Raw genomic sequence first — 25,570 nt, 5'->3', positions numbered from 1 at the left:
ATTGATTTTGATTCTTGCTTCTATTGATTTAGATTGAAGAAATGTACCCTGAACATAGCAAAGGCTGGATGGCATTTAAAGAAATTCCTTTTCAATTTTGATTTCAAAGCATATATTATAACTCTATTGATTAGTTGGTCTGATGGGATCTACCCCAGAATACTAAGGGAGGCAAGGGAAGAAATTGCTGGGGCCTTGACAGAAATCTTTGCATCCTCATTGGCTACAGGTGAGGTCCCAGAGGACTGGAGAATAGCCAATGTTGTTCCTTTGTTTAAGAAGGGTAGCAAGGATAATCCAGGAAATTATAGGCCAGTGAGCCTTACGTCAGTGGTAGGGAAATTATTAGAGAGGATTCTTCGGGACAGGATTTACTCCCATTTGGAAACAAACAAACTTATTAGCGAGAGGCAGCATGGTTTTGTGAAGGGGAGGTCATGTCTCACTAACTTGATTGAGGTTTTTGAGGAAGTGACAAAGATGATTGATGGAAGGGCAGTGGATGTTGTCTATATGGACTTCAGTAAAGCCTTTGACAAGGTCCCTCATGGCAGACTGGTACAAAAGGTGAAGTCACACGGGATCAGAGCTGAGCTGGCAAGATGGATACAGAACTGGCTCGGTCATAGAAGACAGAGGGTAGCAGTGGAAGGGTGTTTTTCTGAATGGAGGGATGTGACTAGTGATATTCCGCAGGGATCAGTGCTGGGATCTTTGCTGTTTGTAGTATATATAAATGACTTGGAGGAAAATGTAGCTGGTCTGATTAGTAAGTTTGTGGACGACACAAAGGTTGGTGGAGTTGCGGATAGTGATGAGGATTGTCAGAGGATACAGCAGGATATAGATTGTTTGGAGACTTGGGTGGAGAAATGGCAGATGGAGTTTAATCCGGACAAATGTGAGGTCTTGCATTTTGGAAGATCTAATGCAGGTGGGAGGTATACAGTAAATGGCAGAACCCTTAGGAGTATTGACAGGCAGAGAGATCTGGGCGTACAGGTCCACAGGTCACTGAAAGTGGCAACGCAGGTGGGTAAGGTAGTAAAGAAGGCAGACGGCATGCTTGCCTTCATCGGTCGGGGCATAGAGTATAAAAATTGGCAAGTCATGCTGCAGCTGTACAGAACTTTAGTTAGGCCACACTTAGAATATTGCGTGCAATTCTGGTCGCCACACTACCAGAAGGATGTGGAGGCTTTGGAGAGGGTACAGAAGAGGTTTACCAGGATGTTGCCTGGTCTGGAGGGCATTAGCTATGAGGAGAGGTTGGATAAACTCGGATTGTTTTCACTGGAACGACGGAGGTGGAGGGGTGACATGATAGAGGTTTACAAAGTTATGAGCGGCATGGACAGAGTGGATAATCAGAATCTTTTTCCGAGGGTGGAAGAGTCAGTTACTAGGGGACATAGGTTTAAGGTGAGAGGGGCAAAGTTTAGAGGGGATGTGCGAGGCAAGTTCTTTACATAGAGGGTGGTGAGTGCCTGGAACTTGCTGCCGGGGGAGATGGTGGAAGCAGGTACGATAATGACGTTTAAGAGGCATCTTGACAAATAAATGAATAGGATGGGAATAGAGGGATACGGTCCCCGGAAGTGCAGAAGGTTTTAGTTTAGGCAGGCATCAAGATCGGCGCAGGCTTGGAGGGCCGAATGGCCTGTTCCTGTGCTGTATTGTTCTTTGTATTACATTCATTAATAGCTATTAGATGTACTTCAACAATACACAGGTTAGCTATAGCCGAGAAAACTATGTGCCCCTGTTCACTAGTGCCAAAATGAAAAGGTGGTTGGCATGTTGCAAGAAGCCTCACTTAGGTCATGCCACTGGGTTGAACTAATAATAAAGTTCTGAGACTAAGGACCAAAGCCAACGGAAAGTGTTAGCTGGAATCCAGCTATGAGAACTCGCACTCATATATCCAGGCTTCAGCGCTTGCCATTATTGGTGAGCAGCTGGTGCTCCTCAAGGTCCCCATCTCCATGAATGGGGTACAGTCTGTGCCTATGCTGTGATCAGGAGGATGGTGGCATTTCTGTCATATTTGATGTTGAATTGGGCTGCTCACCAAGCTTGGAGTGAGGAACTGCTGGTACCTGTTCGCCTTCCAAGCAAGAGCTTAAATTTATGAAGTAATAACAACTTGTATTGATACAGTGCCTTTAATGTAATAAAATGTCCCAAGCCGCTTCACAGAAGCGTTGTAAATCAAATTAGACACCAAGCTACATAAGGCAAAATTAGGGCAGATGGCCAATAGCTGGTCAAAGAAGTAGGTTTTGAGCAGTATCTTAAAGGAGGAAAGCGGTAGGGGAGTCAGAGGGAATCCCAGAGCTTAGGACCTAGGCAGCTGAAGGCATGGCTGCCAATGGTGGAGCGATTTAAAATTGGGTTGCTTAAGAGGACAGAATTAGATGAGCACAGAGATCTCACAGGGTTGTCGGGCTGGTGGAGGTTGCGGAGATTGAGGGGCGAGGCCATGGAGGGATTTAAAAATAATGATGAGAATTTTTAAATCAAGGTGTTGGTTGACCCAGCGCCTGTATCGGTCTGCGAGCAGAGATGATGGGTGAATGGGACTTGGTGCAAGGAAGAACATGGGCAGCAGAGATTTGGGTGGCCACAAGTTTACAGAGGGTAGAATATGAGAGACCAACCAGGAATGCACTTAACAGTCAAGTCTAGAGTTAATAGAGGCATGGATGAAGTTTTAGCAGCAGGTAGATCAGCTGATGCAGGATGAAGTCAGGCAGTGTTACAAAGTGGAAATTGGTGGTCTTGGCGGAAAAGGGCAGGTCATGTCTTGGTCAAACCTGACAGCATGGTTGCGAACAGTCTGGTTTAGTCTCAGATGGTTGCCAGGGAAAGGGATGCAACTTGTTTAATAACCAGCCATAGCGTACCCCTTAATGGAAAGTGAATCTGGGTTAACAGTATGTGGCAAACTCATTAATCGGGGAGATCTGCAGTAGTTCAGGGCGCTATCGATTGACCACCCAATTATTATGATCGGAAAAGAGAGACCTAAAGCCAGAGACAGAATTCTTCCCACTAAACTTCATGCAACTTCTCAAGTCAGGGTTAGGGTTATTCTAGCAGGTCACTTAAAATCTTCTCAATGCTCTGTGTTGGTAGGCTGCCTGAATTCTAGCTGGTTAAACTCTAAAAGTACCCTGCAGCCACTTAGGGGGTCCCAAAGTCTTGGCTCTTGGCAACTTGTACCTGAGCTCTCTGGTCTTGGGTAATTGAGGTATTTCCCTCCAGGAAGCGAGAGTGCACTATGCATTGCCTGTGTAGATTTCTCTATTGCAAAGTTTGAAAACTTTCAAGCCTGTTGGGGAGTTTCATTTGTGCCAAGAACCCAGCTGAGTGCACTAAAGTGCAACGAATAGCAATCTTTTCAACAGGTGGAGATTTTTTTTTTATCACTGCAATCCAAAAATGATCAAGCCCCTGCACCGAATCCTTAACTGTGTGCAATACATGTGCTAAGAAATGGTGTTTAACCAGGATTGTGCCTTTGACAAAATAGAAGAAAAGGTAATAGAATAATGTGTGCCTTTTCTGTACTTAGAATAGGATCTGGATTAAACATATTTAATCAATTAATTTGTCTTTCTATAATTAATACACACTACCGATTTGATTAGATAAATGCATGGCCAAACCAAAGATAGAATTCCAGTATGCAAAAGTACATTGGAAATTCCACAAAATGTAAATTGGAGGCCATCTAATCTGCCTTCAGCTGCTCTATCTAGATTGAGGATGGAGAGAACTTGAATGAATAAACACTGGATTGCTCTTAATGTGGGTATTTGTTTGAAAAAGCTCAATCAGAAAGCAGAATGGCAACACCTGGTTATTGCATCTTAGACAGTACAGATCTACAGCATCATGTGCTATATATAACACCTTGCTATCAACCAATAAGTGGATTTGGCAGGTGCTCCTAATGAACCAGTTTACCATTGAATGATACTTTGCATTTGAGGGTTTCTCCGGGTGGCACACTGTCATCAATAGGATGTGAGGCACTTAGTTGAAGGGAGAGAAAATGTTCCCATGTTGCCTCATTTTATGCAGCTATATGCGTGTTGGGGATTTCTGGTGACTACAGGACCCAGCTGTGAAGCCTTATGCAAATTTGGCTAAACATTTCTGTCCTTTTGTTTTAACCACATTGAGTTCAGACTCTGCCTCAAAGCTAAACTAATCAACAGTGCATCCCAAGGGGGAGAAATTTATTTGCGCAGCACCACTTCTGCACAGACTTGTCTTGATTCCCTGAGGGCAAGCAGTGACATGGGTTGCTACCTGTGCAGCATGCGCGTTGTTCTGTGATGATGTCATGATATCAGGTAGTGGCCCGGGGCACTGTCTGCCTCCAGGAAATTGAGGTAAGCCTGGAAGCACCACTACCTGACAGGTTCCTGTTGGTTCATAGCTATCTGATCTCAGCCAGTATGGATATAATAATTGGCTTGAATGCCCCTGATTTGAGAGAAAAACCAAGTAAAGCTCTAACTGTTGATCTCAGGTCAGTGAGCTCTGCTTGTGTGAAGATAGGATTGGGCTCACTCATGATGCCCTTTTAGTTGAAATGCTTGGCGGCACTCTCCGTCAAGGTTCTGATATGAGTAGTGCCTCCTTGGGTGATGTAGCATACCCCATCAAAACGTCAGCAGATTCAGAAAGGGAGGAACTGTCCCGTGACGAGGATTTTAAATGTGTTATATCCAGGTAGCAATTCAAAATTTCTAATTCAAAATAGAGATGAATTGCTTAATACAGAAGAAATTGTGTATGTTGCTATTTTCATGCTGAATAATTTGATAATTTTTAGTCCACATGAGCAGTACTTAACACAAATTATATTCCGAATAAGTCTCTCCCCCCACCCCCCCAACCTCAGTTTTTCCATATTAACTCAAATGTTTGTGAATAGTATCCAGTGATTTTATTTTCATTGCAAATTTAAGACTGAAAATGTCCTTTCTAAGAAGAGGTTTAAGCTCCCAGACAGTTATTAGCTAACGCAGCCTGCGTTACACAAGTGTTCTAAGTTTCTCCCCTCATTGTTACAGAAATATTTGCTCTATAACAAGGCTGCTGATTCAGTTTCGACCCCCAGATCCCCTGTCGAACCACTTCTTGCAAGATCATTCTCAATTGAATCATGATTGCCATTGACAGGTACTGGTATTTTGGTGGTTATCTCCTAGTTTGCTCTGTTTAATTTGGCATAGTTTGATATTTTTATTTAAAGGCTATGATTCTGAATGCTTATAAGCAGTTTGATAAATGATTATATGGCATTGAAAACAATACAATACATCACACCATACTTTTGGGTGCAGATGAATAGGCAGTTACTGGCCTTCAATTTTACGCCAGCTTTTCGTTTGCTGTTGGTGTGGGGTGCTTCCATTTTGTTAATCATGCATTATACATGAATGTAGCTTTGGCTGTGTCTGTTGCATGCAAAACTTGTTTATTAAATGTCAGATCTGTTCTGAAGAGAGATGCACAATAATCCAGCATGGAAAGTTTTAAAGGCACGTCATGTGCATGTGGTTTGTTTTTCCTCGGCTGCTTTGGTGTCCTAATACGTAGGGCAGTTTTGAAGTAGGTACATTAAAGTAGCATTGAAAAATGCTGAGAATATATGCTGTAAATGGTATGTAAATATAATATGTGAAATGAACAGGTCCTGGTAACCTTGCCTTCTAGCTGCTTTACAATTGCCTTTGATTTCCAGTCATTTTGGGGGGGGGAAGAAAATATTTCAAAAGTCCTTTTGCACACTTTTTTTTGCTGTGGGTATGGATGTAGGCCAGGCCAGGTAAGGATAGCATATTTCCTTCCCTAAAGGACATTAGTGAACCAGATGGGGTTTTACAACAATCGACAGTGGTTTCATGGTCACCATTAGACTAGCTTTTAATTCCAGATTTATTAATTGAATTCAAATTTCACCATCTGCCATGGTGGGATTCAAACCCATGTCCCTAGAGCATTAGCCTGGGCTCTGGATTCTTAGTCCAGTGACATTGCCACTATGCCACTGTCTCCCCTGTACACTTAACCATGTCCTCCCTGTTTCATCACACTTTGCCTTGTACCAAAGATACTCAACTTCTGCTTTTCAGCCACAATCATTCCCAAACCCATAACATGCATCCCTTGTGGTAAGTGTGATTAATGAGCATGCTTCCCCCGTCTGGTGGAAAATGGTTTCATCCAATGGTGTGCAGTCTGTCTGGTTAAGGCACCAAATGTTAGCTTGTCTCTTGCCCTTTCCTAGATAATTGACTACATCCTTAATTTAAATGTACACTGATGCACTTCAAGCCAGCTGGGGATACCTTCTGATCCTACATGTGTACTGTTTGATAATATAGGCAGTGCTATTTTTGATTATGGAGTGGACAGCAGTCCAGCTTGGCTCTGAGTATTTTTGCCTAATTCAGAAGGTTGTAAGTTCAAGGCCCACTCCAGGACTTGAACACACAATGTGGACCCTTATTCCAGTTAAGTATTGAGTATACGAGGTACCCACCTTTGGATGAAAAATTTTGATGATTTCGGATGGACATTAAAGACGAGTTTGTCGAGTATAGAGTTCTCTGTGTCCTAGCCAGCGGTTCCGATGAAAGGACACAGAGCTGAAATGTTAACTCTGCTTCTCTCTTCACAGATGTTGCCTGACCTGCTGAGTATTTCCAGCACTTTGTTTTTATTTGGTTCTGTACATGGTGTTTTCAGATAATTTTGAGATACAATAAGGTGCAAGTTTCTTTTCTACTGGTTGTAATCAAAAGGTGAAAATTGAAGTCCCAGTGCTATCATCTGTTAATATTATTTATTTCCACCTAGATCACAATAGTATTGAATTGATACCTGAACTACCCTCTTCAAAACTCTTCTCGCCCACCTTGTTATGACCTAGCTCCCCAATGTCTGACTACCTTCTGCCTCCCTCCTTTCACGTTGCTGCTATTTCTGGTCTTCCGTACTCCATTTAATACCACCAGTCAATTTAAATCATCACTTTTATTTATTTTTTAATTGAAATTGGTTAGGCAAAGTTGTATTGGCTGTCATTTATCAAGTTATTCAGACTAGTCTGTGAGCTGCTGCAGAGCTGCCTGACTCCAAGAAATCATGCTGAGGAACAGCTCTCTGGTGGGTTTCAGGTCACAATCCTGAACATTTACAATGGACCTACTACAGGGAATTGCACTCCCTGCAATTCAAATCGCCAGAGTAACCTAGGAGAGAATGAAACCTAACTGAGCCTTTACATAGAAAACTGATGAAAAATAGCATATAGAATGGGTACAGGAAGTGGAGGATATTCAAGTTTGTGTTCACTGTACTGGGACTACTATGTACAGGATGATATGTTTTGTTACACGTCCAGCCATTTAAAGCCCATTTCTGAACATGTGAAGAGGCAGTAGTCTCATACCTGCATTTGCGTATCCAACATGAGGAACATGCCCAACATTTTTAAAGTAGGTGAACTTGGAAAGTTATTGAATTTTTGTGACATTTTGAAAGCTGCTTGGGACTGCTTTGTCATCAATATACAAGAATGTCTTGAGCAAACTCCATTTGACCTGTATTCTATGGAAGCCTGGGTTTCCAATGGCTAGGGTGATGGAGGAAGTCCTGTCTCGTCCCTAAAATGGAGAGGGATTGCAGTAAAACTAAGGCCTTTAGTGCCATGTGGGATACGAATCAGAATTTTAATTTATTGTCTGCATAAGTTGTCAAAGACCCATCTTGTGTCGTGAGGAGTAATTTCTATTCCATTTGATCGAGTGCCTTTAGAGTGTTGTTGTTACAGTTAACAGTTAAATAGTCATATGCTATCCCTCACGAGTTGGTTATGTATAAGTTTTTTCCATCTGCATGAATAAGTTTGAGATTTATCATTTCAGTCTCAGAGGTGGATTTTTCCAATTCTCAAACGCAGCAATATGCTCATTGACGGAAGAGTCAACATGACTGCCGTTAGGCAAATACCTCTCCCACCCCATTCCCAGGCCCAGCTGATTCCCCAAAGCCAAGAACAAACAAATTTTCTGAACTCTTAGGCCTGCTTTGTTCCCCAAGCAAATCCAACAATGATAAATGCTGGAGGACTGTGTACTCCACATAAAAAGTCATAATATAGAATGGCTGTGTGAATATAAACTCTAAGAATTCCATAAAAATGGAACTACTGTGGGCTGAAATTACTCTGAGTCTTTTATTGCCTGTTCCTTCATTCGATGCTGTTTGAAGAAAACGATCTCACCTAAAACTGCTGTTCTGGGTGAGCAGATTACTTGAAAACGTTTTTGAAGAACATAGGCAGTAGTAACAGCAGTAGGCCATTCGGCTTCTCAGGCCTGCTCTGTCACTTAATTAGATCATGGCTGCACTTTCCCACCCTATCCCTATATCACTTGATTCCTTTTGTGCTCAAAAATCTATGAATCTCAGACTTGAAAATGCTCATTAACTGAGCACCACAGCTCTCTGGGTTGAGAATTCCAAAGATTCACAGCCCTCTGCAGAAATATTTCCTCATCTCAGTCCTAAATGTAAAGGTCCTAAAGGCACTAAACTTGGAGGTGTGGCAGACAATGAGGATGACACCAATCGGCTGCACAGGACCTAGATAGAAGGGATAGGAAAAGACAATATATACTTAATAACACAATCCTAAATACTGTGCAGGGACAAAGGGACCTGGGAGTGCATAGATCTTTGAAGGTGGCAGGACATATTGAGAGAGTAGTGAGTAAAGCTTATAGGATCTTGGGCTTCACAAATAGAGAAATTTGAGTACAATAGCAGGGAAGTTCTGCTGAAACTTTATGAAGTTCTGGTTAGGCCATTCCTGGTCACCACACTTTAGGAAGAATATGAGGGTCCTTGAGAGGATGCAGAGGAGATTTACCAGAATGGTTCCAGGGATGAGCAATTCTAGCTGCAAGGTTACTTTGGAGAAGCTGGGGTTGTTCTATTTGAAACAAAGGGGGTTGAGGGGGATAAAAACAAAGTGCTGGAAATGCTCAGGTCAGGCAGCATCTGTGGAGAGAGAAGCAGAGTTAATGTTTCAGGTCTGTTAACTTTCATCAGAAAGTTCCAAGGTACACAGTATTTCGGAAAGACAGACAGAGTGGCAAAGGAGGAGGGATAGCACTGATAGTAAAGGATATCATAAAGACAATAGTGAGAGGATCTGGCCTCAGAAGATCATGAAGTGGAATCAGTATGGGTGGTGTTACGGCCATGTGGTGTGATGTGGGTGGTTCCCACTGTTCAACTCACCTAACCGCAATCCTGAGGCGAGTAACTCACCTCCTGACTCCCCAAAGCCTGTCCACAAGGCACAAGTCAGGAGTGTGATGGAATACTCTCCACTTGCCTGGATGGGTGCAGCTCCAGCAAGACTCAAGATGCTCGACACCATCCAGGACAAAGCAGCCCGCTTGATTGGCACCCCATCTACAAACCTTCACTCCCTCCACCACCTACGCACAGTGGCAGCAGTGTGTACCATCTACAAGATGCACTGCAGCAATGCACCAAGGCTCCTTAAACAGCACCTTCCAAACCCGTGACCTCTACCAACTAGAAGGACAAGGGCTGTAAATGCATGGGAACACCACCACCTGCAAGTTCCCCTCCAAGTCACACACCATCCTGACTTGGAACTATATCGCCGTTCCTTCACTGTCGCTAGGTCAAAATCCTGGAACTCCCTTCCTAACAGCACTGTGGGTATACCTACCCCAAATGGATTGCAACGGTTCAAGGAGGCAGTTCACCACCACCTTCACAAGGGCAGTTAGGGATGGGCAATAAATGCTGGCCTAGCCAGCGACACCCACATGCCTGAATGAATTTTTTTAAAAAGTGTTTTTGTATTAGAGTTTAGTCCCTTGGTGTTTTTATTTTTCAAATAAACAGATAGCGACAGGTTTTCTTGTAGGTTTTGTCAATTGTTTATTGATCAATGTGCCTTATCCCGAATTGTTGCACCGCATCCATTCACGCATTCGCTCACACAAACTCTCACACACACACACACACACACACACACACACGCACACACACACACACACAGGAAGAAACATATAGAGAAAGGAAAAAGGAAGGTGGTTTTTAGTGGGGGGAAGGTTGCAATAAACTTGTTGAATTCTCTTGGAAATCGAGTTCTAGATGGATGCAGGCCTGATATGAGTCTAGATTTCTCTCTTGATTGAAGTTTCAATTGAAGACAGTGGGCTACATCTAGCTCTCGCTGCTGTATACTGTAGGTGTCAGAGTCTGTAGCAGGGCATGTGCTTTGTGGCTTGGCTGGAACGCAAGCTGTTAGATGTTGCTTCTCTCCTGGGTGAGTCTTTCTCTCACTTGCTCGCTGTCTTTTTTTAAGGAAAAGCTGTTATTTCTCACCACCTGTTAGAAGACACTCTGGTTTCTTCCCCATGGTGATCGCACAATAGCCCAGGGCATGGCTACTTCACATCTCCTTTGTTTCAGAAGAAGACATTCAATTCTGGAATGTTTTAGGATAGGTGTAGGATGGGTTCCATTAACACCTTTTAACTTTGAAGATTTGTCCTTTGCCTTTGGCAGACAGTTTGGATATGCAAAAGGCCCAATCCCCTTTTTTTCTTTGGCCATTTTGGACCATTGTTCACTTTTTTAAAATAAAGGGGTTTTTTTTAAAGACAAAGTCTGTTTTTCATAACTCTTCATAGTTAGTCCATGATTGTTGTATCATCGCACTGCCAATGTGCGTCACAGTAGAAATTAGGAATAGTAAGAATCAGAAAACACTGGTGGGAGTAGTTTATAGGCCCCCTCAATAGTTCTACCGTTGGACGGTGCATTAAACGAGAAATTATTGGAGCGTGGAACAAATGCATGTTAATAATTGTGGACTTGGACAATGCAATTGGCAAGAGTGATCTAGAAGATGAATTTGTAGAATGTTGTTGGAGTTTCTTGGAGCAATAAGTTGTGGAATCGACTAGGGCTGAAGCTATCTATTGTATAAAGAAGGAGGGTTAATTAGTAATGTCATAGTAAAAGGTCCATTGGGAAATAGTGATCATAATACCATTGAATTTCATGTTAAGTTTGAAAGTGGCACACTCCAATCACAAAGAAGAATCTTAAACTTAAACCAAGTCAATTATGTAGGTCTGAAGGAAGAACTGGCTAAGGTAAATTGAGTAAATAAACTAAAAAGTATGAGCAGTGGGAAACCTTTGAAGAAATAATTCAAAATGTTCAACAAAAATACATTCCATTGAAAACAAAAATTCAGCAAGAAAAACCCATCTGTGGCTCACTCAGGGAGTTAAAGATAGTATCAGATTAAAAGAAGAATCTTACAATGTTGCAAAAAAGAGTAGCAAGTTTGAGGGTTGGGAGTGTTTTAGAAACCAGCAAAGGGCCACCAAAAAGTTGATAAAAGAAAAAATAAAATGGGAGTAAACTAGCCAGTAACACAAAAACAGATTGTAATAACTTTTATAGGTATATGAAAAGGAAGAGAGTAGGTAAAGTCTCTTAGAAGCAGAGACAGGAGAAATTATCATGGGGAATGAGGAAATGGTAGAGGCATTGAAGAAATATTTTGTCTGTCTTCGCAGTAGAAGATACAGGTTTCATACCAGAAATAGACAGTAACCTAGGGGCTAAAAAGAACGAGGAAATTAATATCAGCAGAGTATTGGAGAAACTTAAGGGACTAAAATCCAACAAGTCCCTGGGACCAGATGGCCGACACCATGGGGTTCTTAAAAAAAAAAATAGCTGCAGAGATAGTGGGTGTGCTAGCTATGATTTTTCCAAAATTCTTTAGATTCGGGAATAGTCCAATCAGATTGGAAGTTGGCAAATGTTATGCTTTTCAAGAAAGGAGGTAGAGAGAAAACTGAACTGCAGGCCTAACGTCAATCGTTGGGAAAATTCTGGAATCTATTATTAAGGAAGTCTTAACAATGCATTTAGAAAAGCACAATACGATTACAACAAGGCAGCATGGTTTTACTAAAGGTTTGACAAATTTATGAGGTGTTTGAGGATATAAGTATTAGGGTAGATAAAGGGGAACCAGTAGATGTAGTATACCTGGATTTCTAAAAGTCATTCGTTAAGATGCCACACAAAAGGTTAATAGGCAAGATAAGGGCTCATGGAGGTGGGGGTATTCTATTAACATAGGTAGAAGATCAGTTCACAAAGAGTAGGCATAAATGGGGTATTTTGAGTTGGCAAGCAGTGAATAGTGGAGTGCCACGAGGATCAGCGCTGGGGCCTCAGCTATTTGCAATCTATATCAATGATTTAGATGAAGAGACAGAGTGATGTATCTAAATTTGCTGATGATACAAAGGTAGATGGAAAGGTCAACTGGGGAGGACACAGAGGCTGCAAAGAGATGTAGACAGGTTAAGTGAGTGGGCAACAAGATGACAGATGGAGTATAATGTAGGGAAGTGTGAAGTTATTCACTTTGGTCATAAGAATAGAAAAGCAGGATTTTTCGAAAAGGTGGGAAACTTGTAAGTGTTGATGTTCAAAGAGACTTAGCTTTATAGAGTCATAGAGAGATACAGGCCCTTTGGCCCACCGAGTCCGTGCCGACCATCAACCACCCATTTATATTAATCCTACATTAATCCCATTTTCTCTCTCACATCCCCACCTTCCCTCAATTCTCCTATCACCTACCTACACTAAGGGCAATTTTTTTTACAACGGCCAATTTACCTATCAACGCACAAGTCTTTGGCATGTGGGAGGAAACCAGAGCAGCTGGAGGAAACCCATGCAGTCACAGGGAGAACTTGCAAACTCCGTATAGGCATTACCCAGAACTGAACCCAGGTCGCTGGAGCTGTGAGGCTGCAGTGCTAACCACTGTGCCGCTTTGTTTGTATAAGGAACGCAGAAAGTTAGCATGCAGGTGCAGCAAGCAAATAACTTCCAGAAATGTTAGGGAACCAAGGGTCTAATGAGAGGGAGGAACTGAAGGAAATCAGTATTAGTAAAAAAAAAAAAGTACTAGGGAAATTAATGGGTTTAAAGGCTGACAAATCCCAAGGGCCTGATGATCTACATCCCAGAGTACTAAAGGAAGTGGCCCTGGAAATAGTGGATACGTTGGTGGTCATCTTCCAAAATTCTATAGACGCTGAAGCAGTTCCTACTGCTTGGAGGGTGGCAAATGTAACCCCACTATTTAAAAAAGGAGGGAGAAAAAAAAACAGGGAATTACAGACCAGTGAGCCTTACATCATTAGTGGGGAAAATGCTAGAGTCCATTGAAAGGGTGCGATAGAATATCTGGGAAGCATAAACAGGATTGGCAAAAGTCAGCATGGGTTTATGAAAGGGAAATCATGGCTTATCAAATCTATTGGAGTTTTTTTGAGGATGTAACTAGTAAAATAAATAAGGGAGAACCAGTGGATGTGGTGTATTTGGTTTTTCAGAAGGCTTTTGATAAGGTCCCACATAAGAGGTTCTTCTTTGGCCTCCTTATCTCGAGAGACAATGGGTAAGCGCCTGGAGGTGATCAGTGGTGTGTGGAGCAGCACCTGGAGTGGCTATAAAGGCCAATTCTAGAGTGACAGGCTCTTCCACAGGGGCTGCAGAAAAATTTGTTTGTCGGGGCTGTTATACAGTTGGCTCTCCTCTTGCGCTTCTGTTTTTTTTCCTGCCAACTGCTAAGTCTCTTTGACTCGCCACACTTTAGCCCCGCCTTTATGGCTGTCCACCAGCTCTGGCGAACGCTGGCAACTGACTCCCACGACTTGTGATCAATGTCACAGGATTTCATGTCGCGTTTGCAGATGTCTTTAAAGCGGAGACATGGACGGCCGGTGGGTCTGATACCAGTGGCGAGCTCACTGTACAATGTGTCTTTGGGGATGCTGCCATCTTCCATGCGGCTCACATGGCCAAGCCATCTCGAGTGCCGCTGACTCAGTAGTGTGTATAAGCTGGGGATGTTGGCCGCCTCGAGGACTTGTGTTGGAGATACAGTCCTGCCACCTGATGCCAAGGATTCTCCAGAGGCAGCGAAGATGGAATGAATTGAGACGTCGCTCTTGGCTGACATACGTTGTCCAGGCCTCGCTGCCATAGAGCAAGGTACTGAGGACACAGGCTTGATACACTCGGACTTTTGTGTTCCGTGTCAGTGCGCCATTTTCCCACACTCTCTTGGCCAGTCTGGACATAGCAATGGATGCCTTTCCCATGCGCTTGTTGATTTCTGCATCTAGAGACAGGTTACTGGTGATAGTTGAGCCAAGGTAGGTGAACTCTTGAACCACTTCCAGACCGTGGTTGCCAATATTGATGGATGGAGCATTTCTGACGTCCTGTCCCATGATGTTCGTTTTCTTGCGGCTGATGGTTAGGCCAAATTCGTTGCAGGCAGCCGCAAACCTGCCGATGAGACTCTGCAGGCACTCTTCAGTGTGAGATGTTAAAGCAGCATTGTCAGCAAAGAGGAGTTCCCTACTTTGGACTTCGCTCTTAGACGGGCAAGGTTGAACAACCTGCCCCCTGATCTTGTGTGGAGGAAAATTCCTTCTTCTGAAGACTTGAATGCATGTGAGAGCAGCAGGGAGAAGAAAATCCCAAAAAGTGTAGTTGGGAGAACACACAGCCCTGTTTCACGCCACTCAGGATAGGAAAGGGGTCTGATGAGGTGCCGCTATGTTGAATTGTGCCTTTCAAATTGTCATGGAATGAGGTGATGATACTTAGTAGCTTTGGTGGACATCCAATCTTATCTCGTAGTCTGAAGAGACCACGTCTGCTGACGAGGTCAAAGGCTTTGGTGAGATCAATGAAAGCAAAGTAGAGGGGCATCTGTTGGTCGCGGCATTTCTCCTGTATCTGACGAAGGGAGAACAGCATTTCAATGGTCGATCTCTCTGCACGAAAGCCACATTGTGCCTCAGGGTAGACGCGCTCGGCCAGCTTCTGGAGCCTGTTTAAAGCGACTCGAGCAAAGACTTTCCCCACTATGCTGAGCAGGGCGATTCCACGGTAGTTGTTGCAGTCACCGCAGTCACCTTTGTTTTTATAGAGGGTGATGATATTGGCATCGCGCATGTCCTGAGGTACTGCTCCCTCGTCCCAGCACAGGCAAAGCAGTTCATGTAGTGCTGAGAGTATAGCAGGCTTGGCACTCTTGATTATTTCAGGGGTAATGCTGTCCTTCCCAGGGGCTTTTCCACTGGCTAGAGAATCAATGGCATCACTGAGTTCCGATTTTGTTGGCTGTACGTCCAGCTCATCCATGACTGGTAGAGGCTGGGCTGCATTGAGGGCAGTCTCACTGACTACATTCTTCCTGGAGTACAGTTCTAGGTAGTTCTCCACCCAGCACTCCTCCATTTGCTTGCGTTGGTCAGTGATTATGTCCCCTGATTTAGATTTGAGGGAGGCGATCTTCTTGATGGTTGGCCCAAAAGCTCTCTTGATGCCATCATACATCCCTCTGATATTTCCTGTCTCAGAGGCCAGCTGATTATGACTGCATAGGTGTTGCAAGTAGTCATTTGCGGAGCGCCTGGCTGTTCTTTGTGCAGTGCTTCTGGCTGCGTTAAGTGCTACGGATGTTAACTCGCTGGGGGCTTTCTTGTAGTTCAACAGTGCAATGCGCTTAGCAGCTATGACAGGTTCCAGCTCTTCAATATGAGATTGAAACCAGTCTGCATTCCTCTTCGCACGTTTGCTGTAGGTGGTCAAAGCTGACTCATAGATGGCGTCTCTGATGTGGGCCCACTTGGTCTCAGCATCCCCTGTGGGAGTGTTTTGAAGGGCTGTTACAAGTGAATTTAGAAATTTTTGTAACAGCTGTGAATGAGAGATTCTGCTCGTGTTGATGCGCGGGTGGCCCTTCTTGGAATGATGCAACTTCTTTGGTCTGAGTCTAACCTTGCTGCACACCAGGGAGTGGTCGGTGTCGCAGTCCGCACTGTGGAAACTGCGTGTGATTTGAACACTGTTTAAGGAGGCTCGCCTTGTGACGATGAGGTCTAGCTGGTGCCAACGACGCGATCTTGGGTGCCTCCAAGAAACCTGGTGACAGGGTTTGGTGTGAAAGAACGAGTTGGTGATGCAGAGGTTATGATAGGTACACAACTCAAGCAGTCTCTGTCCGTTCTCATTCATCCTTCCAACGCCATAGCGCCCAAGGCAGGAGGGCCATGAGTCATGGTCGGCCCCAACCCTGACATTAAAGTCCCCCAGCAGGAACAGGTGTTCGGTGTTGGGGATGCTACTAATGATATTATGGAGTTCCTCGTAGAACTGGTCTTTAGCTTCAGGTGGGGAGCAGAGTGTTGGAGCATAGATGCTGAGTAGGTGTACTGGACCAGAGGTGGTGAGCAGTCGGATGGACAGTATGCGTTCCGAGCCATTTGAGGGAGGCTCTATCATGCTGAGCAAGGAGTTTCTGATGGCGAAGCCCACTCCATGCTGTCTTGGTTCAGTGTGCAAAATTAAAGCACATGGCATGGATTGAAAATTGGTTGACAAACAGGAAACAGAGAGTAGGAATAAACAGGTCTTTTTCCGGGTGGCAGGCAGTGACTAGTGGGGTACCGCAGGGATCAGTGCTTGGGCCCCAGCTATTCACAATATATATTAATGACTTTGGTGAGGGAACTAAATGCAACATTTCCAAGTTTGCAGACGACACAAAGCTGGGGGGGGACTGTGAGCTGTGAGGAGGATGCAAAGAGACTCCAATGTGATTTGGACGAGTTGGGTGGGTGGGCAAATGAATGGCAGATGCAGTATAACGTGGATAAATATGAGTTTATCCACTTTGGTTGTAAAAATAGAAAGGCGGATTATTATCTGGTGCTAGTTTGGGAAAGGGAGAGGTGCAATGAGACCTGGCTGTCCTTGTCCACTCGTCGCTGAAAGCAAGCATTCAGGTGTAGCAAGCAGTTAGGAAGGCGAATGGTATGTTGGCCTTCATCGCAAGAGAATTTGAGTACAGGAGCAAGGATGTCTTACTGCAGTTACACAGGGCCTTGGTGAGACCACATCTGGAGTATTGTGTGCAGTTTTGGTCTCCTTGTTTGAGGAAAGATGTTCTTGCCATGGAAGTTGCAAAGAAGGTTTACTAGGCTGATTCCTGGGATGGTAAGATTGACATGTGAGGAGAGATTGGGTCGACTAGGCCTATATTCACTCGAGTTTAGAAGAATGAGAGGGGATCTCATAGAAGCCTATAAAATTCTAACAGGACTGGACAGGCTAGATGCAGGGAGGATGTTCCCAATGTTTGGGGAGTCCAGAACCAGGACTCACAGTCTAAGGATACGGGGTATGCCATTTAGAACCAAGATGAGGAGAAATTTCTTCACTCCGAGGATGGTGAACCTGTGGAATTCTCTACCGCAGAAGGCAGTGGAGGCCAAGTCATTAAACATATTCAAGAAGGAGATAGATATATTAATGCCAAAGGGATATGGGGAGAAGCCGGGAACGGGCTACTGAATTAGACGATCAGCCATGATCTTATTTGAATGGCGGAACAGGCCCGAAGGGCTGAGTGGCCTACTCCTATTTTCTATGTTTCTATGTAATTAGGAAGGCAAATGGCATGTTGGCCTTTATTGCAAGGGGTTTGGAGTACAGGAGTAAAGCAGTCTTGCAATAATTGTACAGGATTTTGGTGAGACCATATCTGGAGTACTGTATGCAGTTTTGGTCTCCACATTTAAGAAAGGATATACTTGCATTGGAGGTGTACAGTGAAGGTTCACTAAAGTGTCCCTGGGATGAGGGGGTTGTCTTATGATAGGCTGAGTAAATTGGGCCAATATTCTCTGAAATTTAGAAGAATGAGAGGCTGTCTCATTGAAACATACGAGAGTCTGAAGAGGCTGGATAGGGTAGATGCTGAGAGATTGTTTCTGCTGGTCGGGGAATCTAAAACACGGGGGCACAGACTCAGGATAAGGGGCCAATCATTTAGGACTGAGATGAGGAGAAAGTGCCTCACTTGAAGGGTTGTGAACCTTTGGAATTCTCTACCCCAGTGGGTTGTGGTTGGTCCATCGTTGAATACATTTAAGGCTGGGATAGAAAGATTTTTAGTCTTTCAGGAAGCGAGGGATATGGCAAGCAGGCAGGAAGGTGGAATTGAAGCGTAAGATCAGCATTGATCATATTGAATGGCAGAGCAGGCCCAATGGTCTACTCCTATTTCTTGTGTTTACACTTCTTCGCATTATGCTTCATCTACACCTTTATTTCATACAACCTCTTTGCATCCTTCTCGCAGCTTACTTCCCACCTAACCTTGTATCATCAGCCAACTTGGATATATTACACTCAAACCCCTCATTGAAGTCATTAACATAGATTGTAAATAGGTGAGGCTTAAGTGCTGATCCTAGTGGCACTCTGCTAAGTTACCATCTGTCTTCCTGAAACTTAAATAAAAGCTAAATACTGCAGATGCTGGAAATTTGAAATAAAAACAGAAACTCAGGTCTGGCAGCATCTATGCAGAGAGAAGCTGAGTCAACGTTTCAGGTCAGTGACCTTTCACCAGACCTCCTGAATATTTCCAGCACCTTGTTTTTATTTCATCCCAAAACTTGCTCGTTTATTCCCACTCTTGTTTTCTGTCTGTTCACGAATCCTCAATTTATCCTCGTACGTTACCCACAACCCCATGAGCCCTAATCTTGTGTAATAGCCTCATGTGTAGTACCTTATTGAATGCCTTCTGAAAATACAAATATACTACATCCACTGGTGCTGCCTGACCTGCTGTGTATCTCCAGCATTTTGTTTTTGTTTCAGATTTCCAGCATCAGAAGTATTTTGCTTTTGTGTTGTAGTCTATTTATTATTCTGGTCAATACATCACCTTAGCTGTCAACTTTTTTCATGAAGAGTTTTATCTTGATTGTGCAGTCAGGGATCTGTTAGCGCACACACAATGGGCCAAACAGCCTCCTTTTCCACTCCAAACTTGCATGATTCTATGGCAGATAAGCCTTTCCCTTAAAGGAAAAGGTATAACAGGTCAACACACCCTTTGTGGCTTTTTTTTAGTTTTAACAAAGGGTCCAAACCCAGACAGGAACCTCCTGTTCTTGCCAAAGATGTTACCTGGCCTGAATTTATCAGCATTCTCTTTTCCTCCTTCCTTTTGAGGTTTATTATCTAAGTCCTCTGAGCGGGTGGCCTTCCCAAACTTAGCAGGTCATTGTGCAGTGGTAGGAGAGTTTACTATATCATAAATCATTCATCTAACACTAGAATTTCTTAATAATTGAATTAAATTTCTGTTCCACACTTCATGGCTGACTTTAACAGATGTCAGCCGTGACTCAGTTGACAGCACTTGTGCCTCAGAGGACCTACTCCAGGGCTTGAGCGCAAAATCAAGGCCGAAATTTCAGTGCAGTACTGAGAGTAGTGCAATGCTGAGTGTGTTGTACCATCAGAGGTGACCCCTCTTAGATGAAACATTAAACCGACGCCCAATCTGCCTGCCTGAGTGGATGTAAAAGATCGCATGGCACTCTTGAAGAAGACTGAGGGAGTTACCCTGATTTCTTAGCCAATATTTATTCGTCAATCAACATCACAAAAACAGATTGTCTGGTCATCATCACATTGCTGTTTGTGGGAGGATGCTGTGTGTAAGTTGGCTGTTGCATTTCCTACATTACAACAGCGACTACTCTTCAAAAGTATTTCATTGGCTGCAAAGCGCTTTGAGATGTCCGATGATCGTGAAAAGCGCTATTTAAGTGCAAGTCTTTTATTCCTTTACATGTTAAATGATTTTTTTTTTTTGAAACTTTGTAGTACTGTTGCTGTCTTTGCTTTCCCTTTAGAATATTTTCATTGTTCTTCACCAGCTTCACCCTTTTTTAAATGGGAGAATTCTAAAGTTGCTCCCATTTCAATTTTGTTACCGTATTCAACCACAAGTAAAAATTAGCTGAAAAAAGTCTTGAATCATCTTCTGTCCTGAATTTTGAAGTAATTTGAAGAAACACGCTACCCTCCGCACCTGAAGTGTGTCTGTCCTGAATTCTACATTCAGTACAACAGATTCATGGAACTTTCTGATGATTTGGAAGGAGGCGGAGGCATGCTGGTACTGAACAGTGGATATATAAAAAGATGTTTTAGTAAAATGTTTGTGGCCATGAACAAAGAGAGGAAGCAGGATTTAAATCTTGAAGTAGAGCATTGCAATTAAACACACAAATTGGGAATTACTGGAACCAGTCTAAAAGAACGTGCAGAATAGAATTCTCTTGACAATTTGTTGCCCGCCGATTGCAAAACATTTACTTATAACGCTAATTGTTTGGGCACTATAGTTCTATTTAGTTTAGTAAATTAATGCTGTTTGTCCAGTTGTTTCGATCTCTTACTGCACGTGTTGGAAGTTATTTAATGTAAATTGAATGTGGAATATCATTGAGGGCAGAGTTTTGGCGAAAGATGCCACAAGGCAACATTTTAAAAAGATCTAAAATTTAGCACACCTGTTTACAGCAAACTAAGGCAATTATGAAGTCAAATCTCCATTATTTTGGAAATTTAGTTTAGAGTGGATATTATATCAGATGCATGTTGCAGTAACTATTGCTGCACTTAAAAACGCAAACCTTGAAATAACATTGCGGTTTATGGTATGCAAACATAGTTTTATGGAAATACTCACCCATTTTAAACAAATTGGTTAATGCCTCTGATGGTGATAGAGAAATTTTGGACAAAAATTCCATTCCCATTATCCCAGTAATCACAGGTCTTGTGTTCCTTAAATAGTAATGAATAGAGTTTAATCAATTAACGTAAATTAGAAATTACTGGAGCCAGTTTTTTTTTAAATCTCCAGAAATTAGATGAAAAACTATCTACTTATTTTTGCTTTATTTTGGAGTTATTTTGGCTTAAAGTCTTCCCCCATTAGGTAAACCATTGTAACATTCTTTATGATGACTGCTGTATAAATTCACATTGCATGTATCGGCTGGGAATGTAAATTTCACAGCCTGTAGCATGGTTCCTCTGGTTGAGGTGGAGCAGTTAACAGGCTGGCTTGGAGTCCCACTAATTGCATTAGGACTGTTCCATGTCAGTGCTCTTAATTAACATTATTTAACAACCAAACCGGGAGAAGTTCCTTCTGCATCAGCATTAAAATTGCCATTTTATTTATTGTCTCTGAAATTTTGGCCATCCCAACATTATTTTCTATAAAAAGTACTCATCCCCCTGCTCTTTAGATTTTTCCCCCTTTTAACAGGTCATATGAGCAGTAGATTTGCTAATCTTTACATTGGCCTGTTTCTGTGCTGTTCCCACCTTTCTTCATCTCACCCTACCAACTTATCCTCATAATCCTTCCTTGTGTTTATCTTATTTATTTTTATTTTGAGATACAGCACTGAAACAGGCCCTTCGGCCCCCTAGTCTGTGCTGACCATCAGCCACCCATTTATACTAATCCTACATTAATCCCATTACCCTCACATCCCCACCTTCCCTCAATTCCCCTACCACCTACCTATACTAGGGGCAATTTATAATGGCCAATTTACCTATCACCTGCAAGTCTTTGGCTGTGGGAGGAAACCGGAGCACCTGGCGAAAACTCACACGGTCACAGGGAGAACTTGCAAACTCCACACAGACAGTACCCAGAATTGAACCCGGGTCGCTGGAGCTGTGAGGCTGCGGTGCTAACCACTGCGCCACCCCCATATCTAGCTTCCCCTTGAATGCATCTATGGTATTAGCCTCAACTACTCTATGTGGTAACGAGTTCTACAATCTAATCAATCTTTGGGTAAAGAAGTTGCCCCTACAAGTGGAAACATTTTCTTTGCATCAACCCTATCAAATCCTTTCATTATCTTAAAGACCTCTATCCGGTCACCCCCTGAGGCTTCTCTTTTCTAGAGAAAACTGCGGTCTGACTACCAGTAGTCTGCAAGCAACAATTATGCTTTTAATAATGTTCTGCTACTGCCTGCCAGGGCTCCTGTTTAAGCCACAAGTAAACTAAGGTGACTAAAGGGGGTCAGGGGTGGGTGGGAGTTTCCATCTACCTACTGCATTATTTTGTTCAGTTGCAATGACAGGTGATATTTCTACAGTCTACTGATAATTTTGCCTTTTATTCTCCTCAAATAATCAAGCTATCTAGAAATTCAAAAATTGCATTGATTGCCAAATAGCTTTTTCAAATTTAATTCCAATTGTTCAGTAATTTTAATTTAGCAAATTGAATTTAATCAGGAGTAGACTGGATGTCACTGTAATGGATTGTAATAGGAGAGTTAGATGTGTCAGTCAAATAGTAAGAACCCTGCTAAGGACCCCGTGTTGATTACACTCATTAATTTAAAATAAAAAATACTCTCCTCAGCTCAACTAAAAGTATCCAAGTAGCTTGCTTTAGTTTTAGAGATGCCTCTCCAATTTAAAAACTGACCTGGCATGAGCAAAGATTAAAGTTGGAACCTTGTGTTCACTGACTTTTCATTTATAATTTTCACATACAATCACAAAAGCTGTAAGTATTTTGTGTGTGTGTGTGTGTAATACTTTTAAATTGTATTGAATTAGTGTAACTATTTTCATTTCTGTTAATCCTTTCCAGGGTGTAAAATTTGCAGAGCCTGAATTACTGACATTGAAATATGTTAAAGATGGTCCTTCAACCCAAGCCCAAAATCTGAAGTGAATCGATCAACCTGTGAAGAAATAGTTGTGGTTGGACTAGTAAATACGCATTAAACCACTCTACACCCTTGTGCCTGTGGTATTCAAGGTCCTGAACCTTTGCTTGGATATAACCCTAAATGGACTTTTAAGGGGTATCTGAATATGAATTTTACTTTGGTGAACCGCATTTCTGTAGTGGATCAGAAACTGCAGAGTGATCTGCGTTCTGAGAATGCACTTTTAATGTAATAGGTAGACTGAGTTTGCCTTGTTCAGCGGCTTTGTAATGTTGTGTATTGAACAAAATTTCAAAAAACAAGTAATCTTGTAAAATGATTTAGCATTGTTCACTAGTCGATGTATTAAAGTTTGAATTGTCATTGTTCCATTGTGTATTTTTGAACTCCACTTCAGTAATCAGGGGTTATAGGATAGTTTGTCAATAGGTATTGCACGTTACTGTGTTTGAGTGATATGTCAATTGTAAGTTGTATAACTGAATGCTATTTACCTGTTGAGTAGGTTAAACTGTTTGATAAATCTTGTTTTCAGTGATGCACAAATCAGTGTCCCTGTTGGTTTTTACATTTTTACTCTATCCTAGTGCAATTTGGAATGTCCCATGGTTTAAAGTTAGTGGTCTATATAACAAGCTAAAGTTTTTGAAAGTTGATCAATTGATGCTAGTGAATGAAGACATCTGTTTCTTGTTCTTACCTCCAGACAAACTATTCACAGGTTATTTCAAACCATATTATGCAAGTCAGTAAAGTAGCATTTATCAGATGAGTTTAAACGATGGTAACTTTCAGAAGCATGAATATAAACCACCATTGCTCATATTCTTTTTATTTACAGGGAAATCTGATTATAATTCAAAACTAAATATATAGGAATGTATGAGACATTAGTATAGTTATTAAGAAACTGCAAAGCCCAGATCTTGATATGGTTGAACTGTAGAGTCCATGATAAATTATGTATGCTGGCATTTTATATATGTATATATAAAAGTGAAGCTTGTGTATGAGCCTAAAAAAAGGAATAAACAAATACTCTGTCTAGAAATACTCTGCTTATAACTTGTGATGTATAGACACATATACCATTTTCATTTTAATAATTGTCTTTATCACAAGGAGGAAGTTTTTCATAGTAACAAAACAGGCTCACGAGTATGTGACTGCAATACAATCGAATAACAAGGCACAGTATGATAACTTGGTTGGAGGGGAACTTATTCTGCATCCTTTCTCGCATAATGAACTTGCTTGAAAGAAATGTTGAAGTAGCACACACTAAGCCACATGGACTGTTTTGCTTCAGGTTAGTTCAGAATTGTATTTTACTTCAATGTTCCTGTTGCATGTTAAATTAAAGCCGAAATTGGAAATGAGTTGAAATGTCATTTGCTGTTAGTTCATTTGAGCATGTTCAGATTGGTTAGTCACACATCATGCTGTGTGCTGATGATCTGTCTTATATTTGTGGCCTCTGCTCTGCCCAAAAATAGGTAAATGCACTGGCAGCATTCAGCTAATACTGATTTAGTTCTAGCTTTGATTCTGCAAAGTCAAGTGTTGGTCCTTGCATGAAAAAAAATCAGTACAAATATTACCAACCCAAGCAAAGCCACAGATAGATACTTTATATCCCAACTATTGCATGAATCACAGGAATTGCAACACAGAAGGAGGCCATTTAACCCACTGGCCCTGAGCAAGTGCTAGATTTTCCACTGAAGCTACCTATTTTAAGCCTATTTCTCTACCCTTTTGTATTATTTTATATTCCTTTTCAAGTAGTCATTAATTTCTGTTCTAAATTAATCTGCCTTTACAGCCACTTGCGGTGAAGTGTTCCATATTCTAAAAACCTTCTGTTAAAATTTCTTCCGACTTCGTTCTTCATTTTTATTATCCCCAGTCTTTATGCTGGTCAACCAGTAAAAACTATAATTGTGCTCTCAAAAATCTGTCAAAATTATGAAAACCTCATATCCCTTAAATGTTTCTGTTCTAGTGAAAAAGCCGCAGTTTTTTTGGCTATCTCAATTTTTCCAAGCCTTTCTTCATAATCTAGTCCCTCATTCCTGGTGGTATTATAGTGAATCATTTTGCCTATAGCTTTTCCATGGCTCCAGTATCATTGTATATTGTATTCTGGTTCCTCATCTATTTTGGACCAAGGGTATGTAGCATTTCATTGCCATTTGTAAAATTAGAGATGAGATAAGCCTGGAATTCCTTGGTCTGGTGCCAGAACTGGAGTGGAACTGAACACATTTCTGCTTGTCTCCTGTGGCCCTGCTCTGTCCCAAACCCTGTGGTCAGGGTCACTTACTGTCTGACTGCAGCAGTTCTCACCTTGCTGGTGTGCCCACCCACATGGTTGAGGAATAGCCAAATAGCATTGAAAGAGAAAAGACATTGCATTTATGTAGTGTGTTTCACAGCCTCTGGGTATCCCAAAGCTGCTTAAAGCCAATGAATTACTGTTTTCAAAGTGTGGTCACTTGTGATGTAGGCATATTGACGCTACATTAAAACACTGGCTGAAAATGTCAAATATATCTTGTTTAAAAATGACTGAAATTCTCAGCAGCTGTGTAAGATGCACTGCAGCAACTCAACAAAGCTCCTTCGACAGCACCTTCCAAACCTACGACCTCTACCACCTACAAGGACAAGGGCAGCAGATGCATGGGGACACCACCACCTGCAAATTCCCCTCCAAGCCACGCACCATCCTGAATTGGAACTAAATTGCCATTCCTTCACTGTCGCTGGGTCAAAAT

At 42.2% G+C, this 25,570-nt stretch overlaps 1 protein-coding gene across 4 annotated transcripts in view; it reads left to right on the top strand.

The window, feature by feature from the left end:
* Positions 1-24,169, top strand: part of LOC137377477 (phospholipid-transporting ATPase IG-like) — a 195,097-nt gene extending 170,928 nt beyond the window's left edge. For 3 of the 4 annotated variants that reach the window (XM_068047105.1, XM_068047101.1, XM_068047103.1), the window contains 2 exons: positions 5,091-5,199; positions 22,709-22,797. In XM_068047105.1, the coding sequence (XP_067903206.1) occupies positions 5,091-5,186 (96 nt within the window). In that variant the 3' untranslated portion in view covers positions 5,187-5,199; positions 22,709-22,797. Of the gene's footprint in view, positions 1-5,090; positions 5,200-22,708 lie in introns of all 4 variants that reach the window. The other variant, XM_068047102.1, reaches the window with a different exon arrangement.
* The last annotated feature ends 1,401 nt before the right edge of the window (positions 24,170-25,570 follow it).

The sequence above is a fragment of the Heterodontus francisci genome, chromosome 15 (genome assembly GCF_036365525.1).
Source record: "Heterodontus francisci isolate sHetFra1 chromosome 15, sHetFra1.hap1, whole genome shotgun sequence".
Classification (NCBI taxonomy): domain Eukaryota; kingdom Metazoa; phylum Chordata; class Chondrichthyes; order Heterodontiformes; family Heterodontidae; genus Heterodontus; species Heterodontus francisci.
Note: the sequence above shows the minus strand (reverse complement) of the source record. Positions and strands in the feature narration are given on the sequence as shown.